General features: G+C 49.2%; 1 protein-coding gene across 2 annotated transcripts in view; it reads left to right on the top strand.

Annotated features, from left to right (window-relative positions):
- SLIT1 (slit guidance ligand 1) overlaps positions 1 to 18,803 on the top strand; it is a 185,844-nt gene that overhangs the window by 147,531 nt on the left and 19,510 nt on the right. For both annotated transcript variants that reach the window (XM_007963730.3, XM_073019223.1), the window contains 5 exons: positions 1,482 to 1,550; positions 5,015 to 5,086; positions 8,011 to 8,082; positions 8,871 to 8,942; positions 18,561 to 18,724. In XM_007963730.3, coding sequence (XP_007961921.3) covers positions 1,482 to 1,550; positions 5,015 to 5,086; positions 8,011 to 8,082; positions 8,871 to 8,942; positions 18,561 to 18,724 — 449 coding nt within the window. The remainder of the gene's footprint in view (positions 1 to 1,481; positions 1,551 to 5,014; positions 5,087 to 8,010; positions 8,083 to 8,870; positions 8,943 to 18,560; positions 18,725 to 18,803) is intronic.

The following is an 18,803-nucleotide window of genomic DNA, read 5'->3' as shown; positions in this document are numbered from 1 at the left end:
AGACACCTCCCGATGAAAGGCTCTGGCCAGCTCCTGACCTCTGACCTCTTCCTGTGCTCTTGGGTTGATCCCTCCAGGCCTCCAAAGCTGAGCTTTTCTCCCCTACTCCCAGGACCAGGGATGAAGCTTTCATCTGTTGTTTCCTGCATTACCAGCAAGGCTGGCCTTTTCTTCACAAGCACATCAACCACTATGGGCCTTTTCCTGGGCCCGGCCTGCCCCATCTTCACCCTGTTTTCTCCCTCAGAGTTAGTGTCCTATAGACCTCATGAGTCCTTGTTTTCTCCTTGGAGCCTCCTAGCAGCCCTGAGAATAATGGGATGGGTGGAGTAGCCTACCTTCTTTGACTGAAGATGCTGAAGTTCAGAGCTTGCGAAAATCTTTTAACTTCTCTAAACCTCAGTTTTGAAATGGGACTACTTGAGTATATGGACAAGGGCTGCTTCGAGGATCAAATGAGATGGGTGGGAAGTCAGTTTGTATGATGCAGAGTGAGGGGTAAGGGTGAGCACAGCCCTGCTTTGCTCCTCTCTGGGGCTTTTGGGAAGTGGGGGAGAGCTGTCCTGCAGGCTGTAGTTATTGGGGGTACAGGGGGTTCCTGTGCCAGAGTCTAGCTTGGCTCAGCACCTGGCATTGGGCCACTGCTTAGCAACCTTCAGGCTGGAGGCATGAATGGTCAACGATGAAGGGAAGAGCGGGAGGTTCAGAGCATCTTGAATCCCAAGCTCTATCCTGTAGAAATGGGAACCTTGGGAATCTTAGGGCTTAGGAGGATTTCGGTGGGCTTGGTTTTAAGGACAGTGACTTGGATAGCAGTGAGTAGAGTGGAGGCCAGAAGCGAGGTCTCAGGTGCAGAGAACAGACAGAAGAGACTGCAACAGGAGCCCGGGCATGGGTGGTAGTGTACAGTCGGCGGGTGGCATGACAGTGCAATGAAAGGAGGTCGTGAGAGAGCCACGGTGGCACTGGCTGCAGAGCGAGGTGGAGAAGTGACATCAGGGCACAGAGCCTGGAAGGCAGGAAGGCAGAGGGGTGCTGACGGAATGAGGGAAACTGATTGGGCAGTCTGGCTGTGAATCCGCTTCACAGCCCATGCCAGCAGGGAGCTGGCAGGGCCCAGTAACATGCAAATCAGATCTATTTGGCCAGGAAAAGAGTAGAGCAGGGAGGGGAAGGTAGGTGCTCAGGGAGTGTCCATGGACAAGGAGGAGGCTGGGAGGGTGAGAAGGGAAGTGAGAAGGGAACCAAGAGAGGCCATGTGACTCTTGGCTTTTTACCAAGTCCTTTGGGTGGCACCTTCCCAAATGGCTTCAACAATGTACGTATTTTCTCCTCCTATAAGCAATTCTGGGCCCATCGTGTGGCCTATGTGGAGGAGAGGAAATGAGAGAGAAGTCCCTGGCTGCAGGGAAGGCTGTCCCCAGTGTGGGGCACCACCAGAGGTGGAGATGGGCACTAACGCGGCTGTGTTCTCTCTACAGCTATTTGGACGGGAACCAGTTCACGCTGGTTCCGGGACAGCTGTCTACCTTCAAGTACCTGCAGCTCGTGTAAGTATCCAGGCCGCTTGAGGACAGGAGGGCCTTTGGCATTTAACCGTCAGGACTCTGGCTTTCCTGGAATTTCCTACAGACTTCACCTCTGGGCAGATCCCCCTTTTTTCCTTTCCCCGCTCCCCTCTGGAAACAGCTGTGCCTAGAACTGTTTTGCCACCTAGTGGCCGTCATTGGCAATTACATAGTTCCAGGCCCTGTTGGGTTGGACCTGCCTTCTCCTCCTGCCCAGGCCATCTCCCCAAAGCTCTCTTGAGGCTGGTCGTGACTGTTAAGAGGGGTTATCCTGGCCGGGTGCTGTGGCTCATGCCTGTAATCCCAGCACTTTGGGAGGCTGAGGCAGGCGGACTAACCTCTCGAACTCATGTTGGAGTTCAAGACCAGCCTGACCAACATGGAGAAACCCCATCTTTACTAAAAATACAAAATTAGCCGGGCACGGTGGCTCGTGCCTGTAATCCCAGATACTTGGGAGGCTGAGGCAGGAGAACAGCTTGAACCCGGGAGGTGGAGGTTGCAATGAGCCGAGATCGCGCCATTACACTCAGCCTGGGCAACAAGAGCAAAACTCCATCACACACACACACACACACACACACACACACAAGGAGGGGTTATTCTTAAAAGGTTAGGATCCAGGAGAAGCGGAGGGTGATAGAAGGCTTCTCGGTCCAGCTCAGCTCTCAAACCAAGTATGAACTATGGCAGCTACAAATACATACCTGTAACTAAGTTTTTCTTTAGGCTACACCTCTGCTTTTCTGTTATTTCCACCTTTGACCCCTTCTACTCCATGGAAATATACAAAATAAGCCTCAGGATAATAAGTTCAGCTCCTTTTAGTTTTCTAACCTACTTAACTCCTCACTTCAGTTGTCTTTATCTGCTCCTTGGCCAGATTCTACCAAAAAGAAGTCCAGAGAACATTCCATCTTAGTGTAGTTTGGAGCAGTGCCACTCCAAGTGCAATCTATGGGCCCACATCAGTCCCAGAACTGTTTGTAATGGGTTTGTAATTAGATAAGGTGCTTACACCAGAATCTAAATCAATGTATTGCTTCCTTCCTTGAGAAAGTCTTGCTATTGAAACAATGTTCGCTAAAGTAAGCTATGTGTGGTGACCGGATCTTGGCTCAAGTTTCTTTTTTCTTTCTTTTTTTTTTTTTTTTGAGACGGAGTCTCGCTCTGTCGTCCAGGCTGGAGTGCAGTGGCACGATCTCTGCTCACTGCAAGCTCCACCTCCCGGGTTCACGCCATTCTCCTGCCTCAGCCTCCCAAATAGCTGGGACTACAGGCGCCCGCCGCCACACCAGGCTAATTTTTTGTATTTTTAGTAGAGGTGGGGTTTCACCGTGTTAGCCAGGATGGTCTCGATCTCCTGACCTCGTGATCCACCTGCCTCGGCCTCCCAAAGTGCTGGGATTACAGGTGTGAGCCACCGCGCTCAGCCAAGGCCCAAGTTTCTTATTGTGGGTTGGTGAAATTTAGTTCAAGGAGTGGCTACTTTGGGCGGCTCTGGCTTACAGGATTTTGAAACTCCAATTTATCTGTTTTTGCTTAATGACCTGGCCAATGTGTGTTGAACATTCCAAAGGGAGGGGTGGAGAGGGGATGGAGTAGTGTGATTCAGTGGCTGGTGTCAGAGTGCTTTGAGCCAGTGAAACTGCCTCTTGGGGGCTGTGCCACCACCTCCTCATCACAGGGAATGACCACAAAGTGTGCTGAACATTCCGTAGAGCACTTATATATATCTCCAAAGACAGTGGAATGATTTGGAATTAGATTAGAGGAACGTTCAGGAGGAGAAGATGAAGGCAGGGCACATCGCTGCATTTTCTAAATGTTTCCTGAGTGCATGAAGTGGGCAGATGTGAAGACCCCGAAGTCATGGCCCCCTCTCCAGACTGTCATGGTTTAGGGAGGATGCGGGGGAGGGGAGGGAACACATAAGGGTTCCAACAGAGGTCAATGCCGATTAGGGCTGTGGCTCAAGGAGGATGTGATCAACTCAGGGAGGGGGCTGGTGGGGAGGGCATCTTGGAACACGAGTTTGAGTTCACTGGTGGGCAGAGGGAATAAGCTGTCTGGGGGCACAGAGTGTAGTCTGCTCAGAGAACTTCAAGAAACTTAGTGAATCCTAAGCCTGGGAAGCCTGTGGGGCGGGAAGCAGAGGGGCGGGGGGCAGGGACCAGACCCAGGAGCAAGAGGTGGCCAGCTAGAGGGCCTGGAGTCCACATGCTAGGCACATGGGTACCACTGTGGGGTTTCAGTGGGGAAGTGGCTTCGTTGGCTTTGCGTCATAGAGAGATTCTGTGGTGCCACCCTCATGGCAGATGGATCAAAAGGGCAAAGCAGTGGGTGAGAGACGAGGTCAGAATCCAGGCAGGAGCCCGAGAGAGAGGACGCTGGCTCAGGAGGAGGGCACGTCGTGAGAGGTGACCAGGGCCACCAGCCAGGGGCGGATCAGATGGGTGGGATAAGAGGGCGGACGTGTGGGCAGGCAGCGTTATGGAGCTGGAGCCTGGGGGATGGGGCGTGGTGGAGAGCACAAGATGTGGACGGAGTCTGAGTGTCTGTGGGCATCAGGAGGAGGAGTTCATGAGAGGACAGGCTGGGGCCACGGGAGGGGGGCACTGCCAGCACAGGGGCATCCCCAAGGGCACCCAGATTGAACTAAAAGGGGCATAGATGGGGTTTAGCGATCCCTATGCCTCTGGCCTGAGTATGAAGGAAGCTTCTACCAGGGACTGAGGAGGCACAGCCAAAGGCCCCCGAAGATAGTCGGGAGTGGAGGAAAGCAGTGGAGGAAAGCGGGTGGCAGGAGTTTTGAGAAGAGGAGAAGGGCGGTCAGTTGTGTCAGATGCCACAGGTGACGCGGAGAGGCCACGGCAGCATCCTGGGCTTGGGGCCAGTGGACCGGGTTTGAATCTGGCTCTGCCTCTGACCAGCTGGTGACCCTTCGAGAGTCACGGATCCCGCTGAGGCTCTGGGTCTTTGTCAAACGGGGCTGCCCTCTCCCTCATAGGACTGCCTCGCAGGGAGGGCTTCTGAACCAGCCCGTTTAAGGTGCTGGCAGGAGAGAAAGGAGAGAGTGCTGGATCTGGTCGGGAGACCACCGATACCCTGGTGGGAGTGTTCCCATGGTGAAAAGGGGCAGAGCTAGGCTTTGCTTGCAGAGGGGTGGGGGCAGGGGTCAGGAAATGGAGGCGCCAAGCCTCCATATACCAAGTGTCCCTTATATTTGCCTGGTGTGTACCCGAGGGAGTTGAGGGAGCGGCGCAGGGCTGTAGCTAAGCAAGCGCTGTGACCTGAGGCTGTGCACTGCACCAGGGCTCCTCTCCACCCCTGGCCAACCTGGCTGGTGAATGGCCCTGGGCAGAGTGAGGGAGGGAAGAAGCCCAGGAGCGTGAGCCAGGGCTGAGTGAGTTCTTTCTCAACCATGATGCCTTTGCCTTTTCCAGGGACCTGAGCAACAACAAGATCAGCTCGTTAAGCAATTCCTCCTTCACCAACATGAGCCAGCTGACCACGCTGTGAGTCCCAGCAGGGCTGGGGTGGGCACCCCGGGGCCTGGGTTGTGAGTCATTCCCAAGCCCCAGCCTGTGCTGCACGTTGCACCGCGATCCCTCACCTGCAGACGCCTTGCCCTCTGGAGAGGATGCCCAGCCTGAGAGCCTAAAAGACTTTCAAAAAACATCTTTCATTGTGAAATACAACATATAGTATATACAGAAAATGTTAATGCAAAAAAATAAATAGTGCAAAAAAAATGTACAGTTTCACAAATGATCATAAAGCTGGCACACGTGTAGATACCAAGTCAAAAATTAGGGACACTTGGCTGGGCGCGGTGGCTCACGCCTATAATCCCAGCACTTTGGGAGGCAGAGGCAGGTGAATCACTTGAGGTCAGGAATTCGAGACCACCCTGGCCAACACGATGAAACCCCGTCTCTACCAAAAATGCAAAAAGTAGTCGGGCGTGGTGGCACATGCCTGTAGTCCCAGCTACTCGGGAGGCTGAGGCAGGAGAATCGCATGAACCTGGGAGGTGGAGATTGCAGTGAGCCGAGATCATGCCATTGCACTCCAGCCTGGGTGACAGAGCGAGACTGTGTCTCAGGAAAAAAAAAAAAAAAAAAAAAAAAAAATAGAACAGGCTAGCATCTTGTCTCTTCCTGATCCTTATTGCTCTCTCCTCCCCTGCCCCAAGGCAGCTGCTGTCCTGACTTGATGAGGATCACTTATTTTATTTTCTTTACAGCATTACCATCGACATATGCATTTCTAAATAATATAGTCTAATTTTGTCCATTTTTAACCTTGTCCAAGTGGAATCATATGGGCAATAGTCTTTTGTATCTGGCTTCTCTTGCTTAGCATTGTCCGTGGGATCCATTCATGCCACCGTGGCAGCTGTGGTCTGTTCGCTCTCATTGCTAGCTAGTGTTCCTTTGGAGGAACAGGCCACACTTTCCTCATCCATTCTAGTCGTGGAGGATTTTGGGGTTGCTTCCAGTTTGGACTGTTGTGAGCGGTGACCCTCTGAACATTTTTTGTGGCTATATTCTAAGATATTTAAATGCTGGCTTTAATTATATTCCAAGCAATTGATCAGAACATATTACCAAGTGTCCCTTATATTTGCCTGGTGTGTAAAAGTATCTCATTCACCTTCCCCACACCTCATTTTACAGATAGAACGGTAGAGCCAGTGCCCAAAAAAGGAAGGGGACATGACCCTGCCATTCTCCAGGAGCAGGATGTGGGCCCAAGCCAAAATACAAAATACAAAACATTAGCCAGGTGTGGTGGCGCACATCTGTGGCCCCAGCTACTTGGGAGGCTGAGGTGGGAGGATGGTTTGAGCCTGGGAGGCAGAGGTTGCAACGAGCCAAGATCACGCCACTGTACTCCATCCTAGGTGACAGAGCTAGACCTTGTAAAAAAATAAAAAAAAAAAAAAAAGAAAGAAAAAAGAAAAGAAAAGAAAAGGAAGGAAGAAAGGAAAGAAGGGAGGGAGGGAGGGAGGGAGGAAGGAAGGAAAGAAGGAAGGAAGGAAGGAAGGAAGGAAGGAAGGAAGGAAGGAAGGAAGGAAAGAAAGAAAGAAAAGAGTGCTATTCTTGCTAATCCCCTGCTCCTGCCTCTCCCAGCTCTGAGACCTGGGCAACCACTGCTCTGCTTTCTGTCACTATAGGTTAGTTTGCATTTTCTAGGGTTTTACATACAAATGGAAAAACTCGTTTTTGCTTGGCTTCTGCACCCAGCATGATTATTTTGAGGTTCAGTGTGGTGTGGTGGTGCGTGTGCCAGTGGCTCTTTTTCATTGCTGAGCAGTGTTCCCCTGCACAGGCGTGGATGTGCCACAGTTTGCTCATCTGTCCATCTGCTGGGGACATGCAGGTTGTTTCCAGCATGGCGCTGTTGCAAGTGTGATTCCCTTATTCATCTGCCTGTCTGCCCTGGATGGATTCGATTACTTGGAAGCATTTTGGGACAGTGGCTTAGCCTGTGGGCTCTGGAAACTGAAAGCTGTAATGAAAATCCCTTCTTAATAACTTTTTTTTTTTTTTTTTGAGATAGAGTCTCTCTCTGTCACCTAGGCTGGAGTGCAGTGGCATGATTTTGGCTCACTGCAACCTCTGCCTCCCAGGTTCAAGTGATTCCCCTGCCTCAGCCTCCCGAGTAGCTGGGATTATAGGTGTGTACCACCATGCCTGGCTAATATTTGTATTTTTAGTAGAGATGGGGTTTTGCCATGTCGGCCAGGCTGTTCTCAAACTCCTGACCTCAGGTGATCTGCCCACCTCAGCCTCCCAAAGTGCTGGGATTACAGGTGTGAGCCACTGCTTCCGGCCCCTTCTTAATGACTTAATAATGTGACCCCAGAGAAGTTCTTTCACCTCTCAAGGCCTCAGTGTCCTCATCTATAAGACGGGCATAGTAACAGCACCTTCCTCTCTGTCACAGCTTTTCAACAGTAAATTATTGTAGATGACTTTGCCTGTCCACCCTAGAAGTGGTCGGCTGAGACAGTGAGCTCCCCGCAGGCAGGTCCTGGTTGGTTGTCACCTTCATAGGGAACTTGCCTACGCACCTTGCTGGGGCAGCCCCTTAGGGAATGTTCTCAATCATAACAACAGCAACTCTCCTTTGTTGAGGATTGATTGGAGCCAGGCATGGTGCTAAGGGCTTCACCTGGATTTCACCCCCAGGACAGCCCTATGGAGTTGGCATTATTTTTATCCCTATTTTACAGTCGAGGGAACTGATTGAGGCAGAAGGGGATTAGGGGGCATGCCCACGACCACCAGCTTCTCAGGGCACAGCCCAGCCCATGCGCTTGCCAGCTGCTCTGCCTCCCCTCACAGAGCCCGAGGAGGCTGCTGGGAGGCGGCTGTGCCCACAGGGGCCAGCCACTAACACAGTGCCCTTCCTCCGCCTCCTTCCTCCGCAGGATCCTCAGCTACAATGCCCTGCAGTGCATCCCGCCTCTGGCCTTCCAAGGACTCCGCTCCCTGCGCCTGCTGTAAGTCTCCTCACTCGCCATCCTGCCAGGAAATCCACCCCACCTAGGGTCCCGCCACCCACCTGGTGGACAGAAATGTTCCCATGTCTAGGGCCCACACTGTGCCGTGGTGGAGTCCAGAGCGCTGTCACTTAAGCTCCTGTGGATGCTCTTATTCCCAAGAAGCTAGGGCGTGCATAGGAAATGATCTGAGAAATGGGGGTTGCTGTCACCCCCAAGATGAGTTTGTGGTGTTGGCGGGGGGACATCCAAAATAAGGTGGCCCTTCATTTGCATGTGAGACTTCTGTTCAGATTTAAAAATGTTTGCAAGGAATTTGTGAACCTCTTCTATGAGTTCTCACTGGGAGGTTTTGCCCTGGGATCAAAGCCCTCGATCCGTCCATTATGATGGCCTCAGTCAGCCCACCAGGGGCAAGGTGATGTTCTCCCAGCCCTAACCTGTGGCTGGCCTTCTTAAGTTCCTTACTAAGAAGAAGCGCCTCCCGCTTAGGCTCCTCTGCTAAAAGAGGGAGGGCTCTGGGCGCACAGGTACTGTTTGTAATATAAACGCGGTGTTTCAGTCCTCTGAAGGGCTGGGGGACAGGGCGGTCCACCTCAAAGGTTTCTTCCCTGTGGCCAGTGGGGCAGGTTCTCTGAGCTGGGGGCCATCTCCCTTGGGCCACTGACTGAGAGGCCTAGAGGGAAGGCCCGGCCTGTCCCCTCTCTGCAGAGGGCTGAGCCTCTCCCTCCAGCGGGTCTCCCATCTCTGTCCATGGATAAGGCACCAGCAGCCTCTTTTCTTCTCAGGTCTCTCCATGGCAATGACATCTCCACCCTCCAAGAGGGCATCTTTGTAGACGTGACCTCCCTGTCTCACCTGTGAGTACTCCAGCCCCTTTCTCTGGGTCTCTGGATTTCAACAGGAGTTGGTTTCTGAGAAGACCCCACCTCCTGAGATTGTCAGAATTTGTTGCTTTTACATTGAAATTAAGCTTGTGAACTTCCCATGTGCACCTTCTGGGACTCTTATATGTCCAGTGGTTCATCAGCCACAGCAATACAGTAGAAGAACAGTTCCTCGCAAGCAGCAGTGAAGGTTGTAATGACCATTGATCGACTGCTGTGCACTTTGCCTGCCTCAGCTAATGTGCGCCTCACAGCTGTCCTACCACATAGCTACTGTGGTTCTTATCTTTCACACCCGGGAACGGATGGAGAAAAAGTGGGACGCTCGCTGCAAGCGGCACAGCTGCGGGCTGGTGGGGTTTCGGACTCCTAGGCCAGTGCTCTTAAGCGCTCCGCTGGTACTGTGCCTCCGACTTCACATAGTGGGGGATGAGCTCTGGAAATTTACTGCCCCCAATCCGTGCTGTAATTCGATATAGAACTACTTCCAAAACCATTTAGCTAGCAGTGCTATGAGAATTCTTTAAAAGCGGTGGGCTTGATTCCTCAAAAATCTCAATATAGGATTACCGTATAACCCAGCCATCTACTCTAAGAGGTATATCCAAAAGAATGGAAAGCAGGGACTGAAACAGATGCACGTACACCAATGTTTGCTGCAGCATTATTCATAATAATGAAGTGGGAACAGTCTATGTCCACAGATGGTAAACAAAATGTACTACATACATACAATGGGATGTTGGCCATAAAAATGATGAATTTCCGATGCGTGCTACCACACAGATGAATCTTGAAGGCATTAAGTTAGGTGAAATAAGTCAGACACAAGAGGATGAATATTATATGATTCCATATATATGAGGTACCATATATATGATTCCGTATATATGAGTCAAATTCATAGAGACAAAAAGAATGGTGGATGCCAGCAGCTGGAGGCAGGGGACATGGGGAGTTGGTGGTCAGTAAGCACAGAGTTCTTCTGGGGTGATGAAAACGTTTTGGAAATAGGTAGTGGTGATGTTGTACAACACTGTGAATACAATCAATGTTACTGAATTGTACACTTAAAATGGTGAAAGTGGCAAATTTCATGTGATATATATATTTTGCCATATAAAAAATAGACAAAATCAAGAAGCACTGGGCTGTGACAGGGCCATCCTAATTCTGGAGGTTGGGCAGGGCACTGAGCAGGCACACATTCTCTCCTGGCACCTCTTGGCACTACTGGCCAAGGCAGGATAGGAGAACTGTGGTCACGTGGACTGTGCCTGGGACCTCAGGTGCAACTGTCTCCTTTTGCTCTCAGCCCCATCCTTACGCCCTAAAAGGGCCTGGTGGGCAGACATACCCAGGTTGGAGAGCTTCTGGGGCCCCCAGCCACTCTTCTTGAAGTTCATTCACTCATCAGTCTCACTAGATTTTCTCTAAGGTTCACTTTTTCTGCATTTTAAACTCTAAAACCAGAGTGTATATTTAGTATGGTAATGTTCCCCACCCTTCAGAAAGCATGTTAAATCAGCGGTGCATCAAACAGCATCGGGAGATAAAATAGTAATAGGTGTTGCTCTTTGAGGGTCTGCGTGAGTCAAATACTGCACTCTACTTCATCTACAAGGTCTTGATTACCCCATGATTGAAATGGGAAGTGAGTTTTGTGTTATGCGCCAGCTCCACATGATTGGCAAGAACTGTCTTGAGGATCACACTGAAGATTCCAGGGCTGGACCTGGACTCAGTGGGAGGGGTGCAGTGATTGATTTGTAATGTCTGCCATGGAAGTGGGAGGGGTAAGGGGCTCTGTCCCAGGTGGTAGGATTTGATTTATTATTTCCATTTTACAGTCCTAGGTTCTAAAAAGTTAGGCAGCTTCCCTAAGATTTGAATTTAGGTGTGTCTGATTCCAAAGCTCTTTATTTATTCTTTATTGCCTTAATAAATACATCCTGGGCAACCAGAGTGACTCCAGTGCTGAAGAATTTCCTAACACAAGGTTTCTGCCCACTGTGACCATTTGGGATCTTATAAAGATAATTCAAAGGAAGCAGTGACTAACTCTGAGCAAGTCCAAGGGGCTTCACAGAGGAGGTACCATTTATGCTGTCATTGGAAAGGAACTAGAGTTGGCCAGTTGGAGAAAGTGAGGAAGGGCTTCCCAGGAAGAGGGAGCAGCATGTGCAAAGGCGTGAACACGAAAAAATGGGATGTTCAGGGATGCTGTGTTGTCCAGCATAGGATAAAGGTGTTTGGTTGGGGAAGGAATGTGGGGTGGGAGGAGATGAATCTGGAAAGGGACATTGGAATTCTGTTGTGAAGGACCATTTGTGCCTGCTAAGGAGTTTGCACTTCATTGTATACAGAAGGGGAATTGTGGGGAATTGAGTTTCAGCAAACTCCTGGAAAGCCCATGGTGACATACAGAGGGTGAGTGGGATGGGAGGAGGCAGGAGTGAGCCCTGCTGGAGGTGGTGCCTCTGGACATAGGTCAGGTTGGGACAGTGTTGTTTATTGTTCCTACTGACTTGAATTCACCGGGGCTTGTTTCCATCTGTGTTGGGTAATTTTTGGTTGCACGCTCATTTTTGCTGACATATCTTTAGGAATTCTGAAGAGCTAAGTTGGAGATGCTCCTCTCCAGAGAGCATTTGTGTTTGTCTCTGCTGGGCACCAGGGGCTGCTGCTACCCTGGGACCACATAGCTTTTGTTGCATACCCCTGGGCATAGCCGAGTGTCCACTTTTACTGCCCATCTTAGCCTTTGCAGCATCTAGTCTACATTTTCCATCTTTGCATTTGCCCTTAATATTTCTCTTCTACTCGGGGTTTAACTGTGCAGATGCGTGGTTGGCTACCTTTTCTCCTTCCTCATGAGAACCAAATTAATACCCAAGTACATCTTGTCTCCAGCTCAAAATATACAGGTTTTGTTTTTCAAATGAGAAGTGAGCAAACAACATATGTTTTGAGCAAACCAAAAAAACCAAAGCTGCAAAAACAAATTTTGAGCCTATACCCATCTATAAATTAAAACTTTCTTTAGGAGAACAGTAATATCAGGCCAGAAGCCAGATCTAGTTTATAAGAAATTAACCAGTAAGTAAAGATCAGGTTAGCAGTACTTGTAGAAAATGGCATCAGTTTTACTGATTAAATGTGTTTATTAATTGCACCTAAGCTTAATTTCTCTACGAAATAGCATCTGTGTGAAAGAAACCTTCAGTTGTTATCAAGAAAGTTTGTGGATAAACTCTGCCCTTTATACCCAGGGTTTAAGATGGAAACAGGCAGCAGCCTGGAAGATGTGTGTACACTCATGTTCATGTGCGTGCACATATGCACGTGTAGTATGGATGTGATATATGTCATGTGCACACATACATCGTTTGTCGCCTCTGCACTCCAGACCTGCAACTCTTCCAGAAAGAATTCTTGAGCACTTATAAGGAGTTGAAGAATGGTAAAAAGATGACATAGACCCACTGCATTCACTCCGGGCTTCATGAAAGCTGTATACAATTTGAAGGGAGGCCCTCGCACACCGCTCTATGACAAGTGATAATTGAGGGACAGCCAGGAGTTACCATCCAGTGTTCCTGGTTCCCGAAGGTGCTGATGTTACTGAGAAGCCCTGTTCCTGATCCGACTCTGGCCAGGGCCTCTCCTGTCCACTCACAGTGTGGAGGAGGGGTGTGTGGAAGAGGGGAAGTCATCATATTTAAAACCCTCGAACTCTAGACTAATCAGGACTTGGGGCTTTAGGTTCTTGTTCTGCCATCAACTTGCAATGGGCTTTCAGACAATTTATTCTTCTCTTGAGGCCTCTTTTCTCACATGCACAAAGGTGATTTCTAAGGTCTCACATGGTTCAAACAAGCTGTAACGATTGTGAGCACTCTTCACTGTGCTGCACTTCAATGCCCTGCACAATCATCTGCTGCTATTTACTTCGCAGTTAACTCATCTTCCGTCTATCCATCCAGTCAGCCATCAGCAAATATCTACTATGCACCATGTCCCAGGCTAGGGTTCCCCAGTGTCTGTCTTTGTTGCTATAATCTGGCATTTTGTTGCCTCTAATTTGCTGTAGGCTGGAAAGCTAGATGTCCAAATTCATTAAGAATTTGGCATGAAAGGAAATATGGAAGGAGCAAGTAAATTATGGCATGTCCATATGACAGAATAGCAAGTAATTAATAATGACAACACATTTATTTATTTATTTATTTATTTATTTAGAGATGGAGTCTCGCTCTTGTTGCCCAGGCTGGAGTGCAGTGGCGTGATCTTGGCTCACTGCAACCTCCGCCTCCCAGGTTCAACCAATTCTCCTGCCTCAGCCTCCTGAGTAGCTGGGATTACAGGTGCCTGCCACTATGCCTGGCTAAGTTTTGTATTTTTGGTAGAGATGGGGTTTCACCATGTTAGCCAGGCTGGTCCCAAACTCATGACCTCAGGTGATCCACCCGCCTCAGCCTCCCAAAATGCTGGGATTACAGGCATGAGCCACCATGCCTGGCCAACACTATAACTTATTATTTGATGAAAACCCAGAATAAAGTAGACTGTACATTGTGATGTACAAACATACACACAGGAAATGAAAGGGAATACACTAAAATCAAATCAGTTGCATTTATGGGATGATAGATGGTTCTTTTCTTTTTGAATTTCCTTTGCACTGAGATGTTGTGCTTTTCTCATGCTTTTAGACAGGCATTCATTCATTCACCAAACATTGACTGGTGCCTGCTAGTGCCTGACACAGCTGGGGATTTAGTGGTTTCTGCCCGCAAATGACAGTAATGCTCACAGATTGATCACCTAGGAGTGGGATGGATGGCTCTGCGACTTGTGAGATAGCCAGGGGAGGCTATTTCAGTCCAGGTTACACAAATAGGAGCCGGGTAGGGCCTTGGCATGAACAGATCAAATAGCTACTGTTTCAACTATTTCCATATTATGCCAGAGATCAACAACACAGGGTTATTTATACTTTGGCTGGGGTATAAACCTGAATCCACAGTCCTTTTGGACTGAGGTGGCCTGGCTGCGGTGTCTGCCTCCCCAGTCCCTGCCCACCAAATACATCTCAGTCAGGCCTTGGCTGTCCACTCCCCACTGAGTTCACAGGAGTTTTCGTCAGGAGAAATAGTCCCCAGGTGAATACAAACTACAAGTACTACCGAAGAGAGGGCAAGGCAGTCCTCAGCCACGAAAGCCCAGCCTTTGGATAAATGAAAGCTTGTAATGTTGAATTCAGGTGTGGCTCAGAGTCTATTCAGTATAGAAACAAAGAAAAGCAAGTGTGGGCCAATCCAGAATTCATATTTTTGAATAGCTTTAGATGTGACTTTGCACCCATATTTTTTTGTTGTTGTTTTTTGTTTGTTTTTTGAGATGGAATCTCACTCTTTTTGCCTAGGCTGGAGTGCAGTGGCTTGATCTTGGCTCACTACTCCGCCTCCTGGGTTCAAGCGATTCTCCTGCCTCAGCCTCCCGAGTAGAGTAGCTGGTATTACAGGTGCCTGCCAGTGCACCCAGCTAATTTTTGTATTTTTAGTAGAGATGGGGTTTCGCCATGTTGGCCAGGCTGGTCTTGAATGCCTAACCTCAGGTGATCTGCCTGCCTTAGCCTCCCAAAGTGCTGGGATTACAGGCGTGAACCGTCACTCCTGGCCTGCACCCATATTTTTTTTAAGATGGAGAGAGGAGAAGGAGCACTTACATCTCAGGTGTCACTTTGCTGCCGTTTATGGAGGGACTGTAAGCCACATCACAGGCCCTCTCATTCACATGGCCTCAGATTTCATCTTTTTGGCATTTTTCTCTAAATGAGCTACAGGACGGAAATAAGGCATTCCCAATCATCTTTCAACTTGTGGCTCATTGTTAGGTCACACTCCTTATCGTGTGCTATAAAAAAAACCTTTTTTTTTTTTTGAGATGGAGTCTTGCTCTGTCGCCCAGGCTGGAGTGCAGTGGCACAGTCTCGGCTCACTGTAAGCCCCACCTCCTGGGTTCATGCCATTCTCCTGCCTCAGCCTCCTGAGTAGCTGGGACTACAGGTGCCTGCTACCACGCCCGGCTAATTTTTTGTATTTTTAGTAGAGACGGGATTTCAGTGTGTTAGCCAGGATGGTCTCGATCTCCTGACCTCATGATCCGCCCTCCTCGGCCTCCCAAAGTGCTGGGATTACAGACGTCAGCCACCGAGCCCGGCCAAAATATACTTTTAAATAAATTGTGTATTTATCTTTTGAATCACATACTTTTGTGACATCACACTTTTTATTAGTATAAAAATACTAATCTGGTGAGTGCAAACATTTTAAATATACCACAATTTTTGAATTCCTGTTATCTTAAAAAGTCTTTGTTTTTCTAAACACACTGGAACTTCAGAAAAAAATCACCCATCCCATTAGCCAGGATGGATACTGTCAGCAAATAAGGAAAGAAAAAATGAAACACATGCCAAAGTCAAACCTGCTCTCTTTTCTGAGCTGTGTTTTCCCTCGGCACCTCTTTTAGGTCATGCGTGCTTGTCTGTCTTCTCCCTCTAGGTTGCAGGCTCTTTACTGAAACATGAAGTGACCCCCAGAGATATTAAGGGAGCCACTCAAGGTCATCCAGGCATGGGGCAGCTGCGTGGGGGCCGGAGTCCCGGTCTTGTTCAGCCTGCTTTATAAGATAGTGAATCATCAGCTGAGCTATTCTGGGGAATTCCTGCTCAGAGCCACTGCTGCTTTAATCAGGCTGTACAGGTCTCAAGGGGAACTGCTTCCTCTGTCCTGCCCAGAAACAGGTGGAAAATGGCAGGGCATCCATTGGTTCCTTAGTCAATGTGCCCATTCTCATTCACGTTATTTAGCCTTATATTTTCAACATAATGTTGATATCAATGAACTTTAGGCATAAGGCGTTGATTTTCCTATTTGCTGAGTCAGAGAACTCTGGCCCACCTTTCCTTCCCTCTTTCCCTCCCTCCCTTCCTTCCTTCCTCTCTTTCTCTCTCTTTCTTTTCTTTTTCTTTTTCGACTGAGTTTCAGTCTTGTCGCCCAGGCTGGAGTGCCGTATCACGATCTCAACTCACTGCAGCCTCCGCCTCTTGTATTCAAGTGATTCTCCTGCCTCAGCCTCCCGAGTAGCTGGGACTACAGGCATGCGTCACCATGCCTGGCTAATTTTTGTACTTTTAGTAGAGATGGGGTTTCACCATTTTGGCCAGGCTGGTCTGGAACCCCTGACCTGAGGTGATCCACCTGCCTCAGCTTCCCAAAGTGCTGCAATTACAGTCATGAGCTACTGCGCCCAGCCAGAACTCTGGCTCTTTCTTACCCTCAAATCTATGTTTTGTCCATCTCTAAGTCTCTCATGTGGTTTAGTGGAGAGATTCTGAGCTTGCCCATCAGATTGGTAAGAAACAAAGGGGTTGGCAGTATGTTGGTGCAGGCATGAGAGCAGGCCCAGCCTTGTACTGATGGCCAGTGTAAGTGGATGCAACCTTTGTGGGTGGGGGTGGGCTATTAGCATATTACATGTGCTTCCTCTGCCCCCCAAATCCTACTCCTAGTCTTCTGTTCTAGAGAAATACACCACCCAAAGAGGAGCCAGGCGTAGTGGCTTACACCTGTAATCTCAGCACTTTGGGAGGCTGAGGTGGACGGATCACTTGAGGCCAGGAGTTTGAGACCAGCCTGGCCAACATGGCGACACCCCCGTCTCTACTAAAAATACAAAAAAAAAAAATTAGGTGGGCGTGGTAGTGCATGCCTGTAATCCCAGCTACGCAGTAGAATAAGGTACAAGAATCACTCGAACCTGGGAAGCAGAGGTTGCGGTGAGCTGAGATCATACCACTGCACTGCAGTCTGGGCCACAGAGTGAGACCCTGTCTCAAAAAAAAAACAAAAAACAAAAAACCCAAAGAGGCACGTATTATGTGTGTTCACTGCCATTGGAAAGAACCAGAATGTCCAGCAACAGGGACGCTGTCCACTGTACCATGGGGTATCCGCTCTGGGATATTGCAGAACAGTTGGACACAATGAGATAGATGCTTATATGCTGACCGGGAAGATTTCAGAGACGTGCTGTTTAGTGACAAGGAGCAAGCTGCTCAGTAGTGATGTGATTTGTAAGGAGGAACCCTGTGTGTACGTGTGGAAAGGCCTGGAAGGCTACACATCCGAGCATGGTGACCCTGTGACTGTGTGCCCCTTTGTGGAGGGCAGTGACAGTGGGGTGCAGACTTTTTTTTTTTAATGTGAATGTATCACAATTTATATAACTAGTCCCCATTGATGAACATGGGATTTCCAGTCTTTCCATTACAAATAAGACTGTTGCACAGATGTCTTTATGTGTGCCTGCAGGTAAACGCTCAGAAACAATGGCTGGATCAGAAGGCAAGTGCACGAGTCATATGATAAGCATCACACAATTCCCCTCCACGGGCGCTCTACCATTTTGCACCCCCATCAGTAACACAGGAATGTGCCTTCAAAAAAATGGAGGTGAAATTCACATCATATCGAATTAGCCGTTTTTTAAAAAGTGTGCAACTCAGTGGCATTTAATCATTCACAGTGTTGTGCAGGGCGAACACTGTCTGCGATGTTTGAAAGTGGCTGACGATGAGAATGCACTCATGTGTTCTGTTTAATTAAAAATGAAAAGAAAAATAAAAGAGCATGGGCTTCGGAGGCAGACAGTGGCGCATCTGGATCCAGGGGCTGCCCTTCGCTCGTTGTGTGACCCCAGGGAAATTACTTATTCCATAGGAGGCTCGGTGCCCATGTCTTTGAGATGGAGAGGAGAAAACTTGTGCAGTGGAGCTGATGAGATGATTCGGTGCACAAACACAGGAAAAGCAGCTGTCTCATTGCAGCGGTCGATGTGGGTTGCTTTCTCCCCATGCACATTAGAGGCAGTGCATTTGTAGGCTCCGGCCCCAACAGCATGGCCCCAGCAGCTCCCTGCTTCTCTGTGTGATCTTAGGCAAATTCCTCAGTCTTTTTGAGCCTCAGTTTCTGCACATGTAAAATGGGGATAGTAGTGTGTGGGGATGACTAAGTGAGACAATGCATATGCAGTGCTTGAAACAGCACTGGCAGCCGGGTGCAGTGGCTCACACCTGTAATCCCAGCACTTTGGGAGGCTGAGGTGAGTGGATAACCTGAGTTCAGGAGTTCGAGACCAGCCTGATCAATATGGCGAAACCCCGTCTCTACTAAAAATATAAAAATTAGCTGGGCTTGGCGGTGTGTGCCTGTAATCCCAGCTACTTGGGAGGCTGAGACAGGAGAACTGCTTGAACCTGGGAGGTGGAGGTTGCAGTGAGCTGAGATTGCGCCACTGCACTCCAGCCTGGGTGACAGAGCGACACTCCATCTCAAAAAAAAAAAAAAAAAAAAAAAAAAAAAAAAAAAAAAAGAGAAACAGCACTCGCTACACAGTAAATGCTCACAAAATGGAGGCTAAGATTTTTGCCAGTCCCTGGTGCAGTGCCTGGGACTCTAGGTTTCCAATGGGCGAGGGACCCCATGAAGCTGTAATACCTGCTTCTCTCTGCTTTCTGCTCAGGGCCATTGGTGCCAACCCCCTATATTGTGACTGCCACCTCCGCTGGCTGTCCAGCTGGGTGAAGACTGGCTACAAGGAACCGGGCATTGCCCGCTGTGCTGGGCCCCTGGACATGGAGGGCAAGCTACTCCTCACCACGCCTGCCAAGAAGTTTGAATGCCAAGGTGAGCCTAGGAGCGCGGCCCCTGCTGCTGGGGGCCCACGGAACTGGCCCAACACTGCAGGGCCTTCCTAACATGCCTG

This window comes from Chlorocebus sabaeus, chromosome 9 (assembly GCF_047675955.1).
Source record: "Chlorocebus sabaeus isolate Y175 chromosome 9, mChlSab1.0.hap1, whole genome shotgun sequence".
NCBI classification, from domain to species: domain Eukaryota; kingdom Metazoa; phylum Chordata; class Mammalia; order Primates; family Cercopithecidae; genus Chlorocebus; species Chlorocebus sabaeus.
This window is presented reverse-complemented; position numbering and strand designations above follow the sequence as displayed.